Source organism: Seriola aureovittata, chromosome 1 (genome assembly GCF_021018895.1).
Source record: "Seriola aureovittata isolate HTS-2021-v1 ecotype China chromosome 1, ASM2101889v1, whole genome shotgun sequence".
Taxonomy (NCBI): Eukaryota; Metazoa; Chordata; class Actinopteri; order Carangiformes; family Carangidae; genus Seriola; species Seriola aureovittata.
In genome coordinates this window covers 2,062,372-2,079,148 of record NC_079364.1, presented here as the reverse complement: position 1 = coordinate 2,079,148, position 16,777 = coordinate 2,062,372, and the positions used below count along the sequence as shown (strand labels likewise).

The window sequence follows — 16,777 nt, the reverse complement described above, 5'->3', positions numbered from 1 at the left end:
TCACTTTATGTTGAAGGCATCTTTCAACCCCTTCAGTGCTTGTTGCTTTGTGATACTCTTCCAGGGCTCTGGAACATCAGCCGGCATGACCTTATATTCTTGAGCAAATCTGTCATTGTATTGCACCAGGACATACTTCCAGTACGCAGATGCCTCCATGGTGTTGTCTGGAGGAATGTGCCAGTTTGGATAGAACTTGATGTAGTCTTTGCAAGGATGCCACTCCCAATTAGTGTCTGTGCTTCTGAATTTACTTTGACTGTGAACATTAGTTGTACACAGCGTTTCAATTAACTTTTTATTGACATCATTAATACCTCCACCAAGACCTTGTGACCGATGAATAGCTGCATGATGTTTCTTGTGTTGTTTGCCTCCAGCCTCACAGGGAACTCTACAAAATGGACACTGGTGTCCACAACCAAACACCCGCTTGAAAAGCTCATCCTGTGGTTTGACAGGAAGCTTATTCAGAGTCTCAGTGATGTTGTCAGAGTTTGAGAATTCCTCCTGAAGTTCTTCCTTTAAGTCGTCTATAGAGATCTTGAGGCTGTTGATAAATGGATGGCATGTGCTTTGGATTTGAAACAAAGTGGTTTTTTCAGTCTCCACTGAAATTGAGATGTCTTTACTAAAATATTTGCGCATGTTATTGATGAGTTCTGTGATGCTTTCCTTGTTATCTGGCAGCAGAACACCACCTTCTCCTTTTGAGGCCCGTTGTATCACATCTGTGATTTTTTTAACTATGACCTGTAAATTCTTGTTCTTCAGTTTGCACAAAGTGTTGTCCTCTGACATCTTTTGCTGAATTTGTTCAAATATCCAACCCTTTACATATTTTTCATAGTTATCAATGTACTTGACAAAGCTCTTGAAGTTTTCCTTTTGCAGCAACTCTTTCAAAATGCTGTACTGGAAAAATGAACGTGAACTGTACTTTGATGAATGACAACTTGTCAAAATTTCCTCTGCAATGTCTATTCCCAAAGATCTGTTGATGTACTCTTCCACAGCAGGTTTGATACAAAACTGGACAAAATCAGTTGCTTTACGTTGGCAGTGATCTCTCTCTTTGTACAAATCAAGAAAATCTGACAGGTACTGAGTCTTGTACTTCTCCAGCGGAGTCCGAGGATCATTGTCTGATAAGAATTTCCTGTGCATGTGAAGGAACTCTCTTGAGGCAATGCCACAGATGTGAAGCTTCAGATCAATCTCAAACTGTGTAGTTGTTTTGCGGGGCTTGTGGCTTTGTGTAAGGAACTCATCAATTTTTTCCAGAAGATCCTTTGTGAAGGAGTCTTGGTAATCTCCAGTCGTCTTCACTTTATCAAGTATGAACCGTGTACAAGACTCAATGACACTGTCGGCAAAGCTCTGCACATCTGCTCTCCACAGTTTTTTAAACTTCTTCATAAAGGAGTCTGTGTGATGAATTGTAGTTTTAAATGGACCCCTCCCGATCTCCTTCAGATCTTCAATATTCTGCAATTTCTCATTGACATTCAGGTTTGAGAAATTTTTTCTCATCTGCTTCAGGACACATGCTACTATATCACGCTCCTTCAGACCAGACACATTTATGGTGGCTTCAGCCCACATCTTTTCAAACTCATATGTCAGCTGTTCATCGGACAGTTTGGACTCCTTGCAGTCACTTAGGAGCTTCATGACTCGCTCTTCAATCACACCTCTGTAATCTCTCTGAATGTCCTGAGCCTTTTTGGAACTTATTTTTTGTTCAAGGATGCAGTCCAGTTTAGTACAAACAGAGTGTTTAATTTCGTTTCCAAGTCTAGTGATACTGTTGAAAAAGTCAGCTTTGTATTTCTCTATCAGATTTACATGTTTGTCTTTCCTTTTGTAGTAGTCAGAGAGTTTCTCCTTTATGATTGTTTGTTGGTCTGTTATTTTCTCTGACACCTCAGATTTTTTTGTTGTAACCAGTCTGTTCCAGGTTTCTAGCTGAGATTCATTGTCAGCATTTAAGATTTCTAACTCTGCTTCTGTCTGCCAGGAGAGAATCACTTTTCTGAATTCCCATTCCCACTGATTAAACTCTTTGCAAAGGTTGTCATAGGCATGAGCTGCAAGAGTGTTTCTGAAGCTAAAGATGAAGTTCTCATATTTCACTGATTTCCAGAGACTCCTCATCCATTCTAGAAACTCTGGGATCTTTGAGAATTCATCTCTTGTGTCACTTTTTACTGTCTCCAAAAGATTTTTCTTGAAATTTACCACGTCTTCACTGTAACCTGTGTTCACTGGTGCCATTGGTGGGGTTCCATGCCAGAGTCCTGGGATGTTCCAGTTGTTCTTTTCGATGTCATATTCCAGCAAATCTGTGAATGCTTTAATACCAGGTTGCTTTTCCATTTCAGCTGCAAGTTGAGTCATTTCATTGAGTTGGTCCAAGAGATGTTTTCTTTCAGTCATGGTTTTTGCATGAGCTGAAACTGCAGCAACATTCTGGTGAACAAAATGACAAACTGGCTTTCTACCAATTTGCTTCATTCTCAAGAATGCATGAGTTGCAATTTGCAGGACATCCTTCATTTCATTTGAGTTTTCCATTGCAATGTTGATAACAGTGATATCACTCAAGCCAATGACAAAGGTTGCCAGCTGGTTGTCATGCTCATAACTGTCCTCTAATTGTGCCAAATGTGGAGACTTTAGACCCTCTGTGTCAATGAGAACTATAAAGTCACAGTTCATATCGCTTTGCATATCCTCTCCAACTTTGAGGAAGAGCATGAAAGCTCCTCTTGTGCATCTGCCACTGCTGACAGGAAACTGCACACCAAACATGGTGTTGAGGAGTGTTGACTTCCCGCTACTTTGAACACCCAACACAGTCAGTACCAACAGTCTGCTCTTCTGTCCAACCTTCTTGTGAAGCTCCATCAGCACATCTGTCACCCACCTCTCTGGGATGTTGGAAGCATCTCCATCCAAGAGCTCTAAAGGATATCCATCCAACAACATTTCAGCAGCCAAACCAGGGAGACAAGATATTTCATCTGCTGTTTTTGTTGAGCTGATAATGGAGAACTCATAGATCAGTCCCATCTCTCTCATGTAATGCTCTATTCCTAAAGAGCTATCCAACAACGCTTGATCTACCTCTGCCATGAGTTTTGTATTTTTGTTATTGCATTGCTCTTTGAATTTCTTATGCAACACAGAAAGTTCTTTCTGTGAACGTGTATTAAACTTGAGTTTCAACCACTTGAGAAAAAAATCTCTCTTCTCTTTGTCAGCTGTAGATAGATATTCAATAAAACTCTTCATTCCTTTGGACATTTTGTATTTTCTTTGCTCTTCCCTAATTCGCTGTTTTTCTTCCTGTAGCTGACATTTATACTCTTCAAGGCTTGTGTCACCAGATTCCCTCAATCTACACTCCTCCTTTTCTAACTTTGATAACCTTTTCCAGTTCTCTCCTTGTAAAGGAAGTTGTTGTTTCTTGTAGTCCTGTATACGTTGCATCCCAATGCCTTCCATGATCTCCTCAGCTGCTTTCTGATGTTTGTCAGTTTTGCTTTCGTCCACACACAGACCAAGTTCAACAGCTTTGTCGAACATATTTACAATGCTTGTGGTTTTGACACCTAACAGGGGTGTCTTGATCGCCTCATTAAGTGTTTTTGAAAACTCTGCAACATTGGTCTTTGGATTTTTGACCTTAACTCTGCTACTTGGTAAATCTAATTCATCAACCATTGTCTTGACACACGTCAATTTCTGTCCTTTCATTTGATTGATAACTAAGAAGAGTTTGGATTTCACATCTTGAAGAGAAGTCAGAATCCTGTGCTCATTTTCTTCAACTTTGTCCAGGAATACAAATGTAGCTGTTGACACTTGAAAAAGAAAGTTGAATTGTGTGAGTGACTCAGAAATCTCTCCTCGCAAATTCACAATGGCGACTGGTTTTGGAAATATGTCCAGATTTTCAGTACCACAGGGAAGGTACCAGTAAACCTCCACCAATCCATTTGAAATTTGTCTTTCATCTGCTCCTCCTTCCATTTCTCTGTTTATGAAGATATTGTTATTCTGTTGTCCACTGTTGAGAACATGATTCAGAATCTGGGACTTTGATAAGCTGCAGTTCTTCAGTCTGACAAAGGAATAGCACGGTATATTTGCTTGAACAATGTTTTCTTCGATAAACCCACTTGATTCAGACAAATCATGTGGACACCACTCTTTGACGATGTCTCTGAGAGCCCACAGCATCAAGGTACACTGACTCCTATTACCATGGGGCAACAGCAGAGGGACAGGAAACTGGCACATTGACATCTTGAGGGCCATTTCTTGTTGCAAGAAGCTGTCAGCACAAAGGAAGAGTGCAACTATGAGGTCGAGAGGGTTAACCCTATTATCTCCTGCAGCGTCATCTGCAGTGTAAAGGTCAAGCAAATTACCTTTTTCCTCATAACTGATTAATGATTGTGTACAGCTCCTGCATTCAGCATTGATTTTAAACAGTTTTCTGAGAAAACACCATGGTATTTTCTCAACTGATTCAACAGCTTCTTCATATATGTTGCTTTTGTTGATCTCCAAGAGAGAATGAAGAGTAAGTTTGTTGGGATAAAATTTCTTCAGGCCAAATTTGGATAGAAAGTTGAATAGGACTGTTAAAAAGAAAAAGAAGACCACTTTTAGAAATTAACAACTGGATTGCATGTGCATGTGTACGAGTTACATGCTGTAAATATTTCTTGGTGAATAACGATGGAGCAGTGACTTCATGTCTCCCTCTGAAACCAAAAAGTTTTATAGATCTGGTTTTGTATTAAACAAACAAGCACTATTATTAAATTACAAACTTTGGAGTCACTGGTCAGCAGAGCGGTGTTACCAATCTTCATGCTAAGCTAATTGGTGCCTGGTTGTAGCTTGGCCTTAATGCAAATAGTAGTTTAGTGGTGGCTATGAATTTGAAAATGAGCCACATTCATATGTTATTAAACTCTCTGACTTCATCAAAAGGAGCTATCAAAGAGAAGCAACTGTTGCTTAGCTGTAAAATAGTCGTTGAATCCAAATGTTTTTGACTGTACTTCATCAAGTTCAGTGGGACTTAAAGCTGACTTTTCTTATGACTCCCAGAGAGTCTGCTTAGGATGTTAACTTTGCTCACAAAGCTACCCATAATCCATAGCAATATGGATGTGGCGATTTATGAAAAGAAAAAAAGAATGAAAGAATGAATACTAAGAATAATATTAAATACCATATTAATTCTGAAGACACTTGTCTCATTTTTGATGTATACGTTTTTTGTTGATGCACTAATGTTACATATTGTATATGCAGAACATGAACAGGTTAAATAATCTGGATTTGTCATAAACTAAAATAAAAAATAATAAATAAATAAATAAATAAATAATAAAAATAGACAGGCAAACGTAGGTTTTTTTTTTTAAATTTATAGTGTGACGTTAAAGTTGATACAATATAGCAGCTCATGTAGATGAAACATTTACTGGACATTCCGACCATATCTGTTATGGCTGAAAAGCAGTAGTTTTCCATACATGCATAAATTCAGTTCACAAAAATGATCCATTTTGAGCTCCATGGTGACACATGAGGTCCCATCAATGGATGTGTTATAGGTTCTCTTAATATGGTCATGGTCCTTTCTCACTTGGCATTTTATCCACCTGATTGTCCCTCACGGTTCTGCACCCTGATAGACTTGATGTTATGATGGTGAACAAGTCACAGAATGTACAACAAAAGTCCATGATGGCTCTTCCCACAGGTCCAGAGTGTGGACATTTATTTTCACCCAAATTCTCAGTTTTCACCAGTCAGAATGCTCTTCTTGAGCCATATCAGGACTGCATCTGCTGTATTAAGTTACTGCTAATTCAACATGGTTGCTTCTCCTTTTTTTAGACCGTACAACCTTAGTTTTAAAGCAACTACATGAACTACATGGCTTGTGTTTGTCACCGGGGTTCCAGCATCCTATGCTATTGTTCCCTATTACTTTCTGTACACAAAGTTTTTTTTCAGTTGATCGGTTTTAAATACTTCAGGAAGATGTTTGAATGAAGAACCATCCAAAAAATATTTTACAATGACATTATGTTGGATCTGTGTGTGTTGTTGATTGTTTTACATCCATATTTCTTAGATTGCGGTCTTATTCTTCCTGGTCTTACTGCATTACTACATTTATTCACACCTCATCACCACCAATTGTGGATCAGTAGAACACTGTTAAGTCTCTGGCTGGACTGGGTATCGTAATGCCACCATGATCATACACATGCCATTAAAGATTAAAAACGCCACAGGAAACCTTAAATACTGTACTTCGGTTTTCCTCAACAAACCATAAAAAAGATATGATCTGTGCATGTGAAAGGTTGATGACCACTTCCTTGCTCTTTAGCTAAATCATCCATGTCTATGTTGGTTTGTGTCTGGTGTCTTTTGTTGCTTTCATATGTATTAACATATGCATATAGAGGTTCAGTAACTGAATTTACAGTATAGAACTATTCTAAGTGGGAGTGTACCTGCAAGTTCTGGTCCTTCTGTGTTCATTGTAGACATGGTCTGACTTTTCCTTTAACTTCCCTGTGCTTCAAAACCTAGAGGCAAAAAAAATTTACAATTTCCTTACTTTTACAGAACCACAGTTATTTTCACACAACCAAAAACAATTTATTCTTGGTGAAGTTTGGGACAAGGACTATTTTTTAAATTTTATTCACTGCTAACCATAAGTGGAAATCAAAGCATTCACATCAATATTTTTAAGACACTTCACTACATACAATAGTAACTTAACACATTATCGTTTAAAGGCACCTCAGTATATACAACAGTGAGTGAACTCATTCAGCGCTGATTCAGACTGTCTTTAGTTCAGCAACTGCAATTTTCACACCATATAACAAACTTCTACTTTTAACACTTAAAATGACTTTGAAGTGACTGCTTCTGCTTCTCTGTTGTTTCCACAACAAGACCTGGAGTCAAACTCTAGGCCTGTACAACACAATGTAGAAGCCACATCACAAAGACAAAAGCCACAACACAAATGTGGGCAGCAGTATGTCTGTACTGTTATTATAACAATAAATATGAATATAGTATGAATATAATATATGAATAGTATGACAAAAGTGCATAAATATGAAAATATAAATACGTTGAAAAACATTGCTCATTTGTGATGATCACATTGCCACATTTATCAGTAATGTAGCAGTGTTTTGCTTAGATCTGGTTTCAGATATATGTTCACTGTTTAAATGGAACAAACTGGAAACTGCCATCAAACTAGAGTCTTATATTTCCCTTTCGAGATATTAAAGCTTTATTATGTAATGTTTTCTATGTTTCTTGTAACTGTCTTTTAAAATTGTTTTGTTGACGAGATTGCCTGACTAGAAAAACTAATTAAATTAAACTACTAATTAAATAAATATAAATATAAGTACTGTATTTTAAGTGGGAGTGTACCTGCAAACTCATGTCCTGTGCTCATTGTAGACGTCGTCTGACTTTTCCCATAACTCCTCTATCCTTCAAAACCTAGAGGAAAAAATACATATTATCTGTTTAGCTTCACAGAACCAAACATTGCATTTTTGGTGACTGATAGCAAATCAACATCAGACAATTAAATAAGATAAATTAAAACACGGCACATAAAGTATAATTATTTTGCCATTGATTGGGCACAGTTACATTCACAGTAAAGCACTTGAATAACTTTAGGTAAGTATGTGTAATATATTTTGATGAAAACTTAGAACAAGTGTAAAACAGTAAAATGGCTCCAGCTTATAAAGATTCAATAAAACTTACCTGACATCAGGTTGCAGAGACTTTGGGGCTGTCTGTGTCAGCTTTGCTATTTATGCTGCATAAAGAAACCAAAAGCATTTGATGAACTGGAAAAACAGGTTTCTATTACTAATCTTGTTCTTTCCCTTCTGAGTTTGTACGAGGACAAATATGTTAACCTGTGATTATTGAACCAGTTTGGCCTAATGCAACTCCAACTGAAAAGTTTTGACTATAGACATTTAGATACCATTAGTATACTACTTTTTCCCCACTTTTAATTATTGATTATTATGAAAGCAAAACAACCTTCACAATGTGAAAAATACCATAGGTGTGTAATGATACAATACAGTACAGTAAACACTAAAACTGTGGCTCATTGGACATAACTGTTATGGATAAAAAATAATGGCATACGTTGTGTAATAAGGATGAAGATCACTGACATGATTGTATGACAGCGTATTGATGTCACATACGCAATCTGTTTTAATTATAAAACTGTGTGTGGGAATGTGTTTCTATTAGTACAATGTAAGTGCCAACACCCTTCAGAGTGAATGCAAAACATCAAGTTCATCTAAAAACAATGTTGTCCAGTCGGTGTAAACACACACATGTGGATAATTATCAACATCTTTTCTTGTGCACTCTATTTCTCAGAAATCTTTCACCTATTTCTTCATCACTTCCTTAAAGCTGCCAGGAATCCTTCTCTGTCTGCTCTTGCGAGTTGGTGACCTGTTACATAGAAACATCTCATGAGTTACAGAACAGTTAGATATTTAACGTTATATTCTTCCTCAGATCTGTGTCTGTGAGGAGTGTTTAGCTGGTCACTACCCAGGATTGGACTTTGTGTTATAGTTTATGACTCTTATCTAGAGAGGGACAGAGGATAGGAGGTTTGTGTGTGTGTGTGTGTGTGTGTGTGTGTCTGTGTGTGTGTTCATGCATAGCACAGAGAGGCCAGGATTCACACCTTAGTGATAGTCCTTTTTTCGTTACTTTTCCTATATAAAAAACAATCAAATGTCACTAGACAGAGTCTTATTGTTACAAACTGGAGATTATGGCCTATGTTCTCAAGTTTGCCTGGTGTCCATTCGTTGATCCTCTGGAGCTGACGCTTTGACCCATGATCTGGTTGTTTATTCCTTTGACATGTTACAGCATCGTCTGTTTGTGAGAGAGGGGTCCTTTGTCTCTGTCAGTTTCATAGTTTGATGGTGGGAAGAGTATCAAAGTGTCAGTTTTGGGTCTGTAACTCTGCATGTCCTTGCAATGAACTTCTTTAATGGCTTGTGACTGATGCCAGGCCAGGTATGTCAGCTACAATCCTGTTATAAGGACAACAAATTGTTTGTTGTGTTCTTTGGGGAGAGAAGGTTTGTCTGGTTTTATGTGCTGTTATAAAACAGAGTTCTGAATTGCCTTTCCTACAAGAGCCTGTCATAATACTTAACAAAACTATAAGGTATTGAGCATGTTTGGATGTAATTAGAAATGTGTTAATTCTTTGTGCTGTTGTAGTACAGTCTCATGTAGTTTTCTTTTTAGAATGACAATTGTGTTGAAAGTAGGTGCAGTGGGGTGTCCTGTTGGCTCACCCGGTAGAGTGCATACCTTTTAGGCTCAGTCCTTACCGCAATGGCTTGGGTTTGAATCCAACCTAGGCCCTTTGCTGCATGTCATCCCCCTCTGTGTTCCCTAACTTTCCTGTCTCTCTCTCATTGTCCTTCTTTTAATAAAGGCAAAAATTGCCAAAATAATAACAAAAAATTGTATCTGTGGCTTTTAGCCCATTTATCTGCATTAATATCCTCAGTCAGATCTATTGGAGTAGGGGGCTTAAGGCAGAGGTATTAGCATGTCTTTTGGCACATATCATTAAATAAATTTGGTATGTTTGTATACATCTCACTGAATTAATAACCTTGCCTAGGTGAATCATTTTTGCAACATACTGTAATTCATAGGCCTGATACCACTGCAAAAACATTGGAAAACCTTTTTAAGCAGATGATTTTTCAAGGACAGGGCTGTGGACAGAACTGTATTTAAGACTGTGTGCAAGATTGCGGTTTATGAGAGTTTATGAGAGTTTATTGAATGTAAAGTAATTTCATTATTTACATTAAAATAGCAGAGAAATACTACAGGAGCACTTGTACAGCCTGCATACAACAATATCCCTGCATAATCCTGGTTTTATATTTCTGTGTAGTTTACATTTAATTATGAATTATCAGTTTGTTTTTAATCTGTACTGTTGATGGGGTGGTGGAAAGATGTATGGTTGATGTAACATGGCCTTTTTGTGGCCTCAAGTGTCAAACAAATGAGAAATTTATTTTCTTAGTTTGAATAAAACTAAAAAAAATAAATGCAACTCTCCTAACTAAAGTACAAAACAGATCTCTGTGAGTCTGCTCTTTCAAAGTCCTGAATGCTGTTTCGTAGTGGAACCACTGGATGGCAGCATGTTACAGTAAAAACCATACATGGATGAATTAATTGACCTGTACATTATTTTGTCCCACTCAGATTTAGCTGATACTGTAATTAGTCTTTTGACCTCCAAAAACACACCTTGAACAAGAGCGAACAGACACACAAACCTTTTGGCAAATTTTTTGTTTTAGTTCTCTGTCAGTTCAAAAGTAGCAGGTTAAACACCTTCTATTATATGTGTAGATGACATATTTGCAACTGGTGTTTTTTTTTAACATCCTGGTCAGATCACTTTTAGTTAGCTGAAACACAATTGCTTTTATTTTTACTACTTAAGCATGAGACTTCACAAACATAAGTGGTGTTCAAACTTGCAGCATTAGTGTCTTTGTCTGCAGAGCAGAACCATGTATTGCATGTTGCCACAGTTATTTCTGTTATTAAGTTAGGATTTGTTGCAGGGCTGTTGTATTGAACTGTGTTCAGTTAGCTAGGTCTCAGTGAACTGGGACCCTTGCGAGTGTGACAGTAGAGTGTAAACTGTCCATGTATAAAAATACTCTGCTTTGGGAGGTATTAGAGTAGGTATCCACTTGATAAATACTGGTCCAGAGGTCTGAATGGCTTTGAATAGTTGTCCCCACACTGAAAAAGACCAGTGTCAATCTTACCAGGGGCAAAAAGTATGTCCACTCCAGAAAGAGTCAAGTCTCCCCAATGAAACAATTGTTGAGGCAAGTTATTCAATGTCCACCATAATTGTCTTTCTCTCACATGAAGCTGAATCCATGAGTCTGGAGCTTTAGTACTTTTAATATAAACTGTATCTCCGAGATCTGAGTGTAATGAGAAACAGCACAAACTGGCTCCGACAGATAAATAGGAAAACTAGATAGAATGTGAGGCTGCACATTGTGAGTGGTGTTAGTAATTATAGTCTTTTGCCAATTTAATTGCAAGTGCTCTAATCTAAATGGTCTTACAGAGCAACACTCTAAATTAACAGTTTTGTAATTACCACTGAACTACACGCATCTCACTGCATCCCCCACTTAATTACTAACAATTTGCCTCTGGAAGAGCTATTGTTAAGCTGCGGACTAGCAAGAAGTGATTAGAACAAGAGACTTTGTTTTTTATTCATATCAGTTGTTCTTCCTGGGTTTATCATACACCAACTGTGCAGCCAAACAACAGCAACGTAGATCCATACAGAATGGGGGGTCAGGATTTCTGTTGCGTACGACTTTGGTCAGGTGATAACAGGTAAAAAGATCAATATAAAATATAATTCTCGCTTCTAATTTTTCCAGGGAAGTTTTACTTTCTCATTTTTGGAGAAATTAGTTTTTTGAGTCAAGGCAGAACGAGGAAGCTCAAGAAAATCACAGATTTGTTTCTCAAAACAAATTTGTATTAGAAAACATCTGGTTAAAATTGACAGTAAATGTGTTAAATTTGGTGAATCTGTGAATGTATATATGCTTGTAGTGTATACAGCTGTACTCTGAATGCCTTTTATATGTTTATGAATCCATAGTGAAATGAAATGATTGAAAATACCATTTCAAACGAAATGTGATTTGTTGGAAACGAGCCACTGAGCATTAATTAGAAACACCTCTTCACATGTAGAGCTCACGCAAAAACAAAAGAGTCCGATTCCATTTTTCCACTGATGGGAAATATATTCAAATCAACTGAGCAGTCTCTGTGCATTTCCCTGATTAATGTGCTGTTTCGAGACTCCACCAGCACCACTGTGATGTTTCTGACAAAGACGCATTTAAAGGACATTTCTTTAAAACCCACCGCTGAACTTTTCCTCGTGAAGCTTCTGTCCTCGTCTCATCTCAGTGATTCACTCTTTTATCAGTCTGCTGTCAGAAGAAATCTTCTCTCCCTTGGCTTCTTTGGCTTGAAATATGTGTGTGAACTGTACATGTGTGTATGTGTGTGTGTGTGTGTGTGTGTGTGTGTGTGTGTATATGTGTGCGAGAGAGTGTGTGTGTGTCTGTATTATCCTGCTCTGCTGGCAAGACAGCCACAATAGAGCTGACTAATGCAGAAATAGACTGCAGGCTAAGCTTTCTTTTTCCAGAAACGTCCTGAAAAGTGAAGGGTGCACTCTGTGGCCCGTTCCTACAATGTTTATATCTCCCTCTTCATGCGATGCTATGGAAATGTGCGTCACCAGTTTTAAGCACACACAAACACACACCTACAACATTCACAATAGCCTCGGGAGAATTGCAAAATTATGAGGCAGATCCACAGCGCTGTCTGATAGAAGGCTAATTCTGGCAATAGCTTTGTGTGTGTGTGTGTGTGTGTGTGTGTGTGTGTGTGTGTGTGTGTGTGCGTGCCCTAAGTGTGTACATCTTGTGCTGATGTAATCTGTTTGTCTCTGGTGCTAATGGCTTCCTCAGACACAGCTCATTATGTCAGTGGGGAGGAGGAGGAGGAGGAGGAGGAGGAGGAGGAAGACAGCATTTGAGGATTCCAGCAGCAACTGCAGCCAGAAATTCAGCTCGAAGTCGTCATCATTCATTTAAATGGAACTGCGGTGACGTGAGGATTCACTTGATGAAGGTGAAGTAAATACAACTGCTACGACATTTCCCCACTGCAAAGTGCAAAATATGTTTGTCATTACCTTTTTAAAATGACCAGAATTTTCTGATCCGATGCCCCCAACAGCAGCATGATATCGGAGATTAAAAGAGAAGTTCATGTATTTGCTTTTCTTGCTGAGTTAGGCCACATCAACACTAATATTTTAGTTTTTAAAAGCATGTCTTTTGCAACATTTACCCCTGAAACAGAGACTTTTGGAAACGTTCTGGGCCTCATTTTACCTGAAAACTCGAGGAATGCTACAACTGTCTTTGCTGGCCCTTGTTCATAGTATTATCTGTGACTCTCACATGCCCAGTGTTCGTGAATGGTCACGTGATCTGTGTTTTTAGGTGTGTTAGTATGGAGGGAGATCGTTTCTAATACGGAGTTAAAACAGTCGCTTGGACGGAGATCGTGTGGACGTAGCCTTAAATGAGAAGATGGATTCCATTCTTGAGTCTGTGCCATAGACTGTAAATAAAGATGGATGTAACTTACAGGTTTTGAAGCTCAGAGTGAGCTGCTCCACAGTCACCATCTTGGCAGTGACTCTTTTTTTGTACCAGGCAGTAAACATGTTTATTTCTGCTGTAAAGTTGGACATTTACGTAGAATACAAGACGACAAGATGATGAGGAATAAGATGAAACTAGGTTATGTTTTGTTTCGCTCACCTGTGACAGTAAAGTCTAATAAAACGATGAGCAGCAGAAGATACAGGAAGTCCATTCAACACATCGAAATAACAGCTGCTACTGACTGCAAGCCACTTCATCCAATACTGGCTCATCTCTCTGTTGACCTTGTTGAACTACGAAAACACATCTTCCACTCCCAACCGTAGACTGATGTGGTGCTTAGTTTACCTCACAAATGACCTGTGGCTGAAACCAGGCAACAGAAACCACATTAACCAGACAAATTTCATTTTGAAAGTAACTTACTGTCTGCTGCTCTGCACCGCCAAACCCACCTTCTGTTTGTGCTGCGTGATTGGCTCCTGTTGGATCGAATCGCAGTAAATCCGTTGTGAAGAGTCGATTTGCTGCACTCTTATTTATGGCGCCATTTTTAAAATCTTTTTTTGATCTATCATGTCAACAGACAAAGGTACAGGTGAAGTGACTTTGGTCTGAATGAAATGTCTCAACAGCTATTGGACGGACTGCCATGACATTTGTCTCAGTCATTCACTCAATCAATAGTCAGACACTGACCATTAACTCAATGTCAATTTGCCTAACACTTTTGTTTACGACCAAAAACCTGCAAGACTAAAGCCGATCTACAGCCGATACTGATCATTTTTGTCATGCATTGCAGGTGTTGTATGTTATACCAGTCTCACACACTTTGCAGAAGTTCCACATGGACAACATGTTGTTTTGTATTGGTGGGCTCTCTGGTGCTTCTCACAGCCGCAGACACCAGAGTATTAACCGCAGGTGATCGGTGACTAGAAGCATTAATTCACATCTACCGATCATGTATTTTTAATGAAAATCGGCCAATAACGATCTGCGGCCGATCAATCTGGGCATCCCTGTTAAAGTCATTAGCTTCATGACTCGAGTTAGAAATGATATAATGGTTGTTTGTGTGGTAATGGCTGCGATGTCAATGAAAATGATTGAGTCAAAATGTGAGAATGGATATTAATGAAGTTTGTGTCATAGATTATAGATTATTACCGTCCAAGTGTAGGATTCATATGATGTAGAGAATATGAATAATTTAGGGGTGTCAGTGCAAAAGAAGAGTTTTCATAGGCAGATCATGCTAGAGTGCTCCGTAATGTGACTTATCCTCACGACTCAACCACCATGAAACACTCAGCTGTTGTGGTAGAAAGGGACATTTTGACACAGACATGAGTGTTGCGCCCTGTCTTCAGAGGCAGGGGTGATTATGGCAGATTATTCCACATCGAGGTGATTAGGACGGTGCAGCTTTACAGCCGCGGTGCCATCTGCAGCTGCCAAACAGTGTGACAGCCACCGGGGGATCGGACGGCAGAGATCAGGCTGGAGGAGCACGCATGGTGGCGTGGATCTAAGAGAAAATTTATGATTGATCTGTGGACGGGGGTCATCACCTCCCCCTGTGTCGCTGATGGAGGGTGGTGGCTTTACATTAATTAGCAGGAAGTAATTTGGGAGAAAGCTGTCCCATGGCAACCAGGTCTAACGTGGTAAAATGAAGGCCCCCCCCTGTCTTTGTTAGGGACTCACATTTGAAAGGGGAGTGGGGAGGGGGTAGATAAGGAAAAAGGAGGCAGAAGGAGGGGGAGGGAGGGGGGAGGAGGGAGGGGAAGAGGTGGGGTGCCCATCTGCCACTGAGTGTGCTGGGTCAAAAGGCTTTTGTTGTGAAGGAGTGATGAGACAGATAGATGTTCGTTGTCACCAACCGCTGGCTTAATCAAGTGAAAGTGTCCCAGTGTGTAACGTGTTTACACACACACACACACACACACACACACACACACACACACACCACACACACACACAGACACACACACACACACACAGACACACAGTGACATAAATTATTCTTCATCCTTAATTAACGAGTGAGAGTCTGGCTAAACGGATTAAAGAAGACATTTACAAATCAATCAAACAATCACAAATCTGCCTCAAAAAATAGACATTTATCCTTTTTTAAGATTTTTATTTTGCTTTACTAATGAGACAGCAGACACAGTGCAAAGTCTTCTCGGTGCATTCTGGGAAATTTCTAGGCCTCTAACGTGTTTTATTTTGCTCTGGTTTATTTATAGACTTTAAAAAAAGAGAAGTTTTGAAGAGTGGCAGCCTCTCATCTCCCCCTGTCACCTCCACCCGAATTCAATCACCAGCCCCTGCATGCGACCCTGTGCGCATGCGTGTTCCCTAATTAAAGCAGCTGCGTTAAGACGACACGGCAACGGAAGTTAGACGACTTGGCCTTCAAATTAAAACGATATATTTTTTTGCCAACAGAAAAAGTTAGTCCATGAATGGTTTTAAACGTCAAATCGAAGCACCAGCCCTCACTGAAAATCATTAAAATTATGATGATAACAAGTAGCTTTGTATTGTACTAATGACAGAATGATACAGTTCTTTTTTTCATTTCAATTTTTAAATCTATAATGAAATCAGATATGGCTAAAATATTGATTATTATAGCTGCGATGATTTGCAACTAAAACCTTTTCTGTTTTATGTCCTGAGGACTAAAACTTTGAATGTTTTAATGGGATATTCAAACAAACATTAGGACATTTAGTGCACCACTGTGCATTGGTGAAATGTAGAAATAAAATTCTGTAAAGACTCTTTGCCAAGATCTAGAAAATAATACTGTAATTTTTGAATAAAATCAGTTTGAAACATTATAAATCTAGTTGGATAATTGAAAATCTAAACAAAACAATTAACAATTTTTTTTTAATTGATTTAAAAAATCAGCAGCTATTGTGATATATAATTTATATATTTTGATTTTGATTAATTGTTTAAGTGAAACATTTTCAAGGTTCTCACATTTGAGGACTTTGAAATTTGCAAATTCTGATGGTTTTGATGTCTCCCCCCCCCATCATATAATATTTTAATATTTTGTAGGCCAAACTATTAATTGATTAATTAGGAAATTAACTGGGGATTTGTTTCTACTCTGTAGGAAAAATAGGTTGTTAATTACTAATAAATATATTATCAAACTACTACAATTAATCAAAGATCAGTGATGGATTTTTCATTTCCCCCTTTGACAATCACCAAACAAGCGTTGCAGCAGTCCCGTCAGCGAGGTGACCGGCCTGTATTTTGAAAGGGACGACCGGAAGTGTCCGTTCACATCGACTGTGCGCTGACGCAGG

The 16,777-nt window shown here is 38.6% G+C and overlaps 1 protein-coding gene across 1 annotated transcript; it reads right to left on the bottom strand.

The window, feature by feature from the left end:
• LOC130169533 (up-regulator of cell proliferation-like) lies at positions 1-6,585 on the bottom strand. Its single transcript, XM_056376375.1, has 2 exons — positions 6,558-6,585; positions 1-4,652 (listed from the first exon to the last, which is right to left on the bottom strand). The coding sequence occupies exons 1-2, from the start codon at positions 6,583-6,585 to the stop codon at positions 1-3; spliced, it is 4,680 nt and encodes a 1,559-aa protein (XP_056232350.1).
• Positions 6,586-16,777: the final 10,192 nt, after the last annotated feature.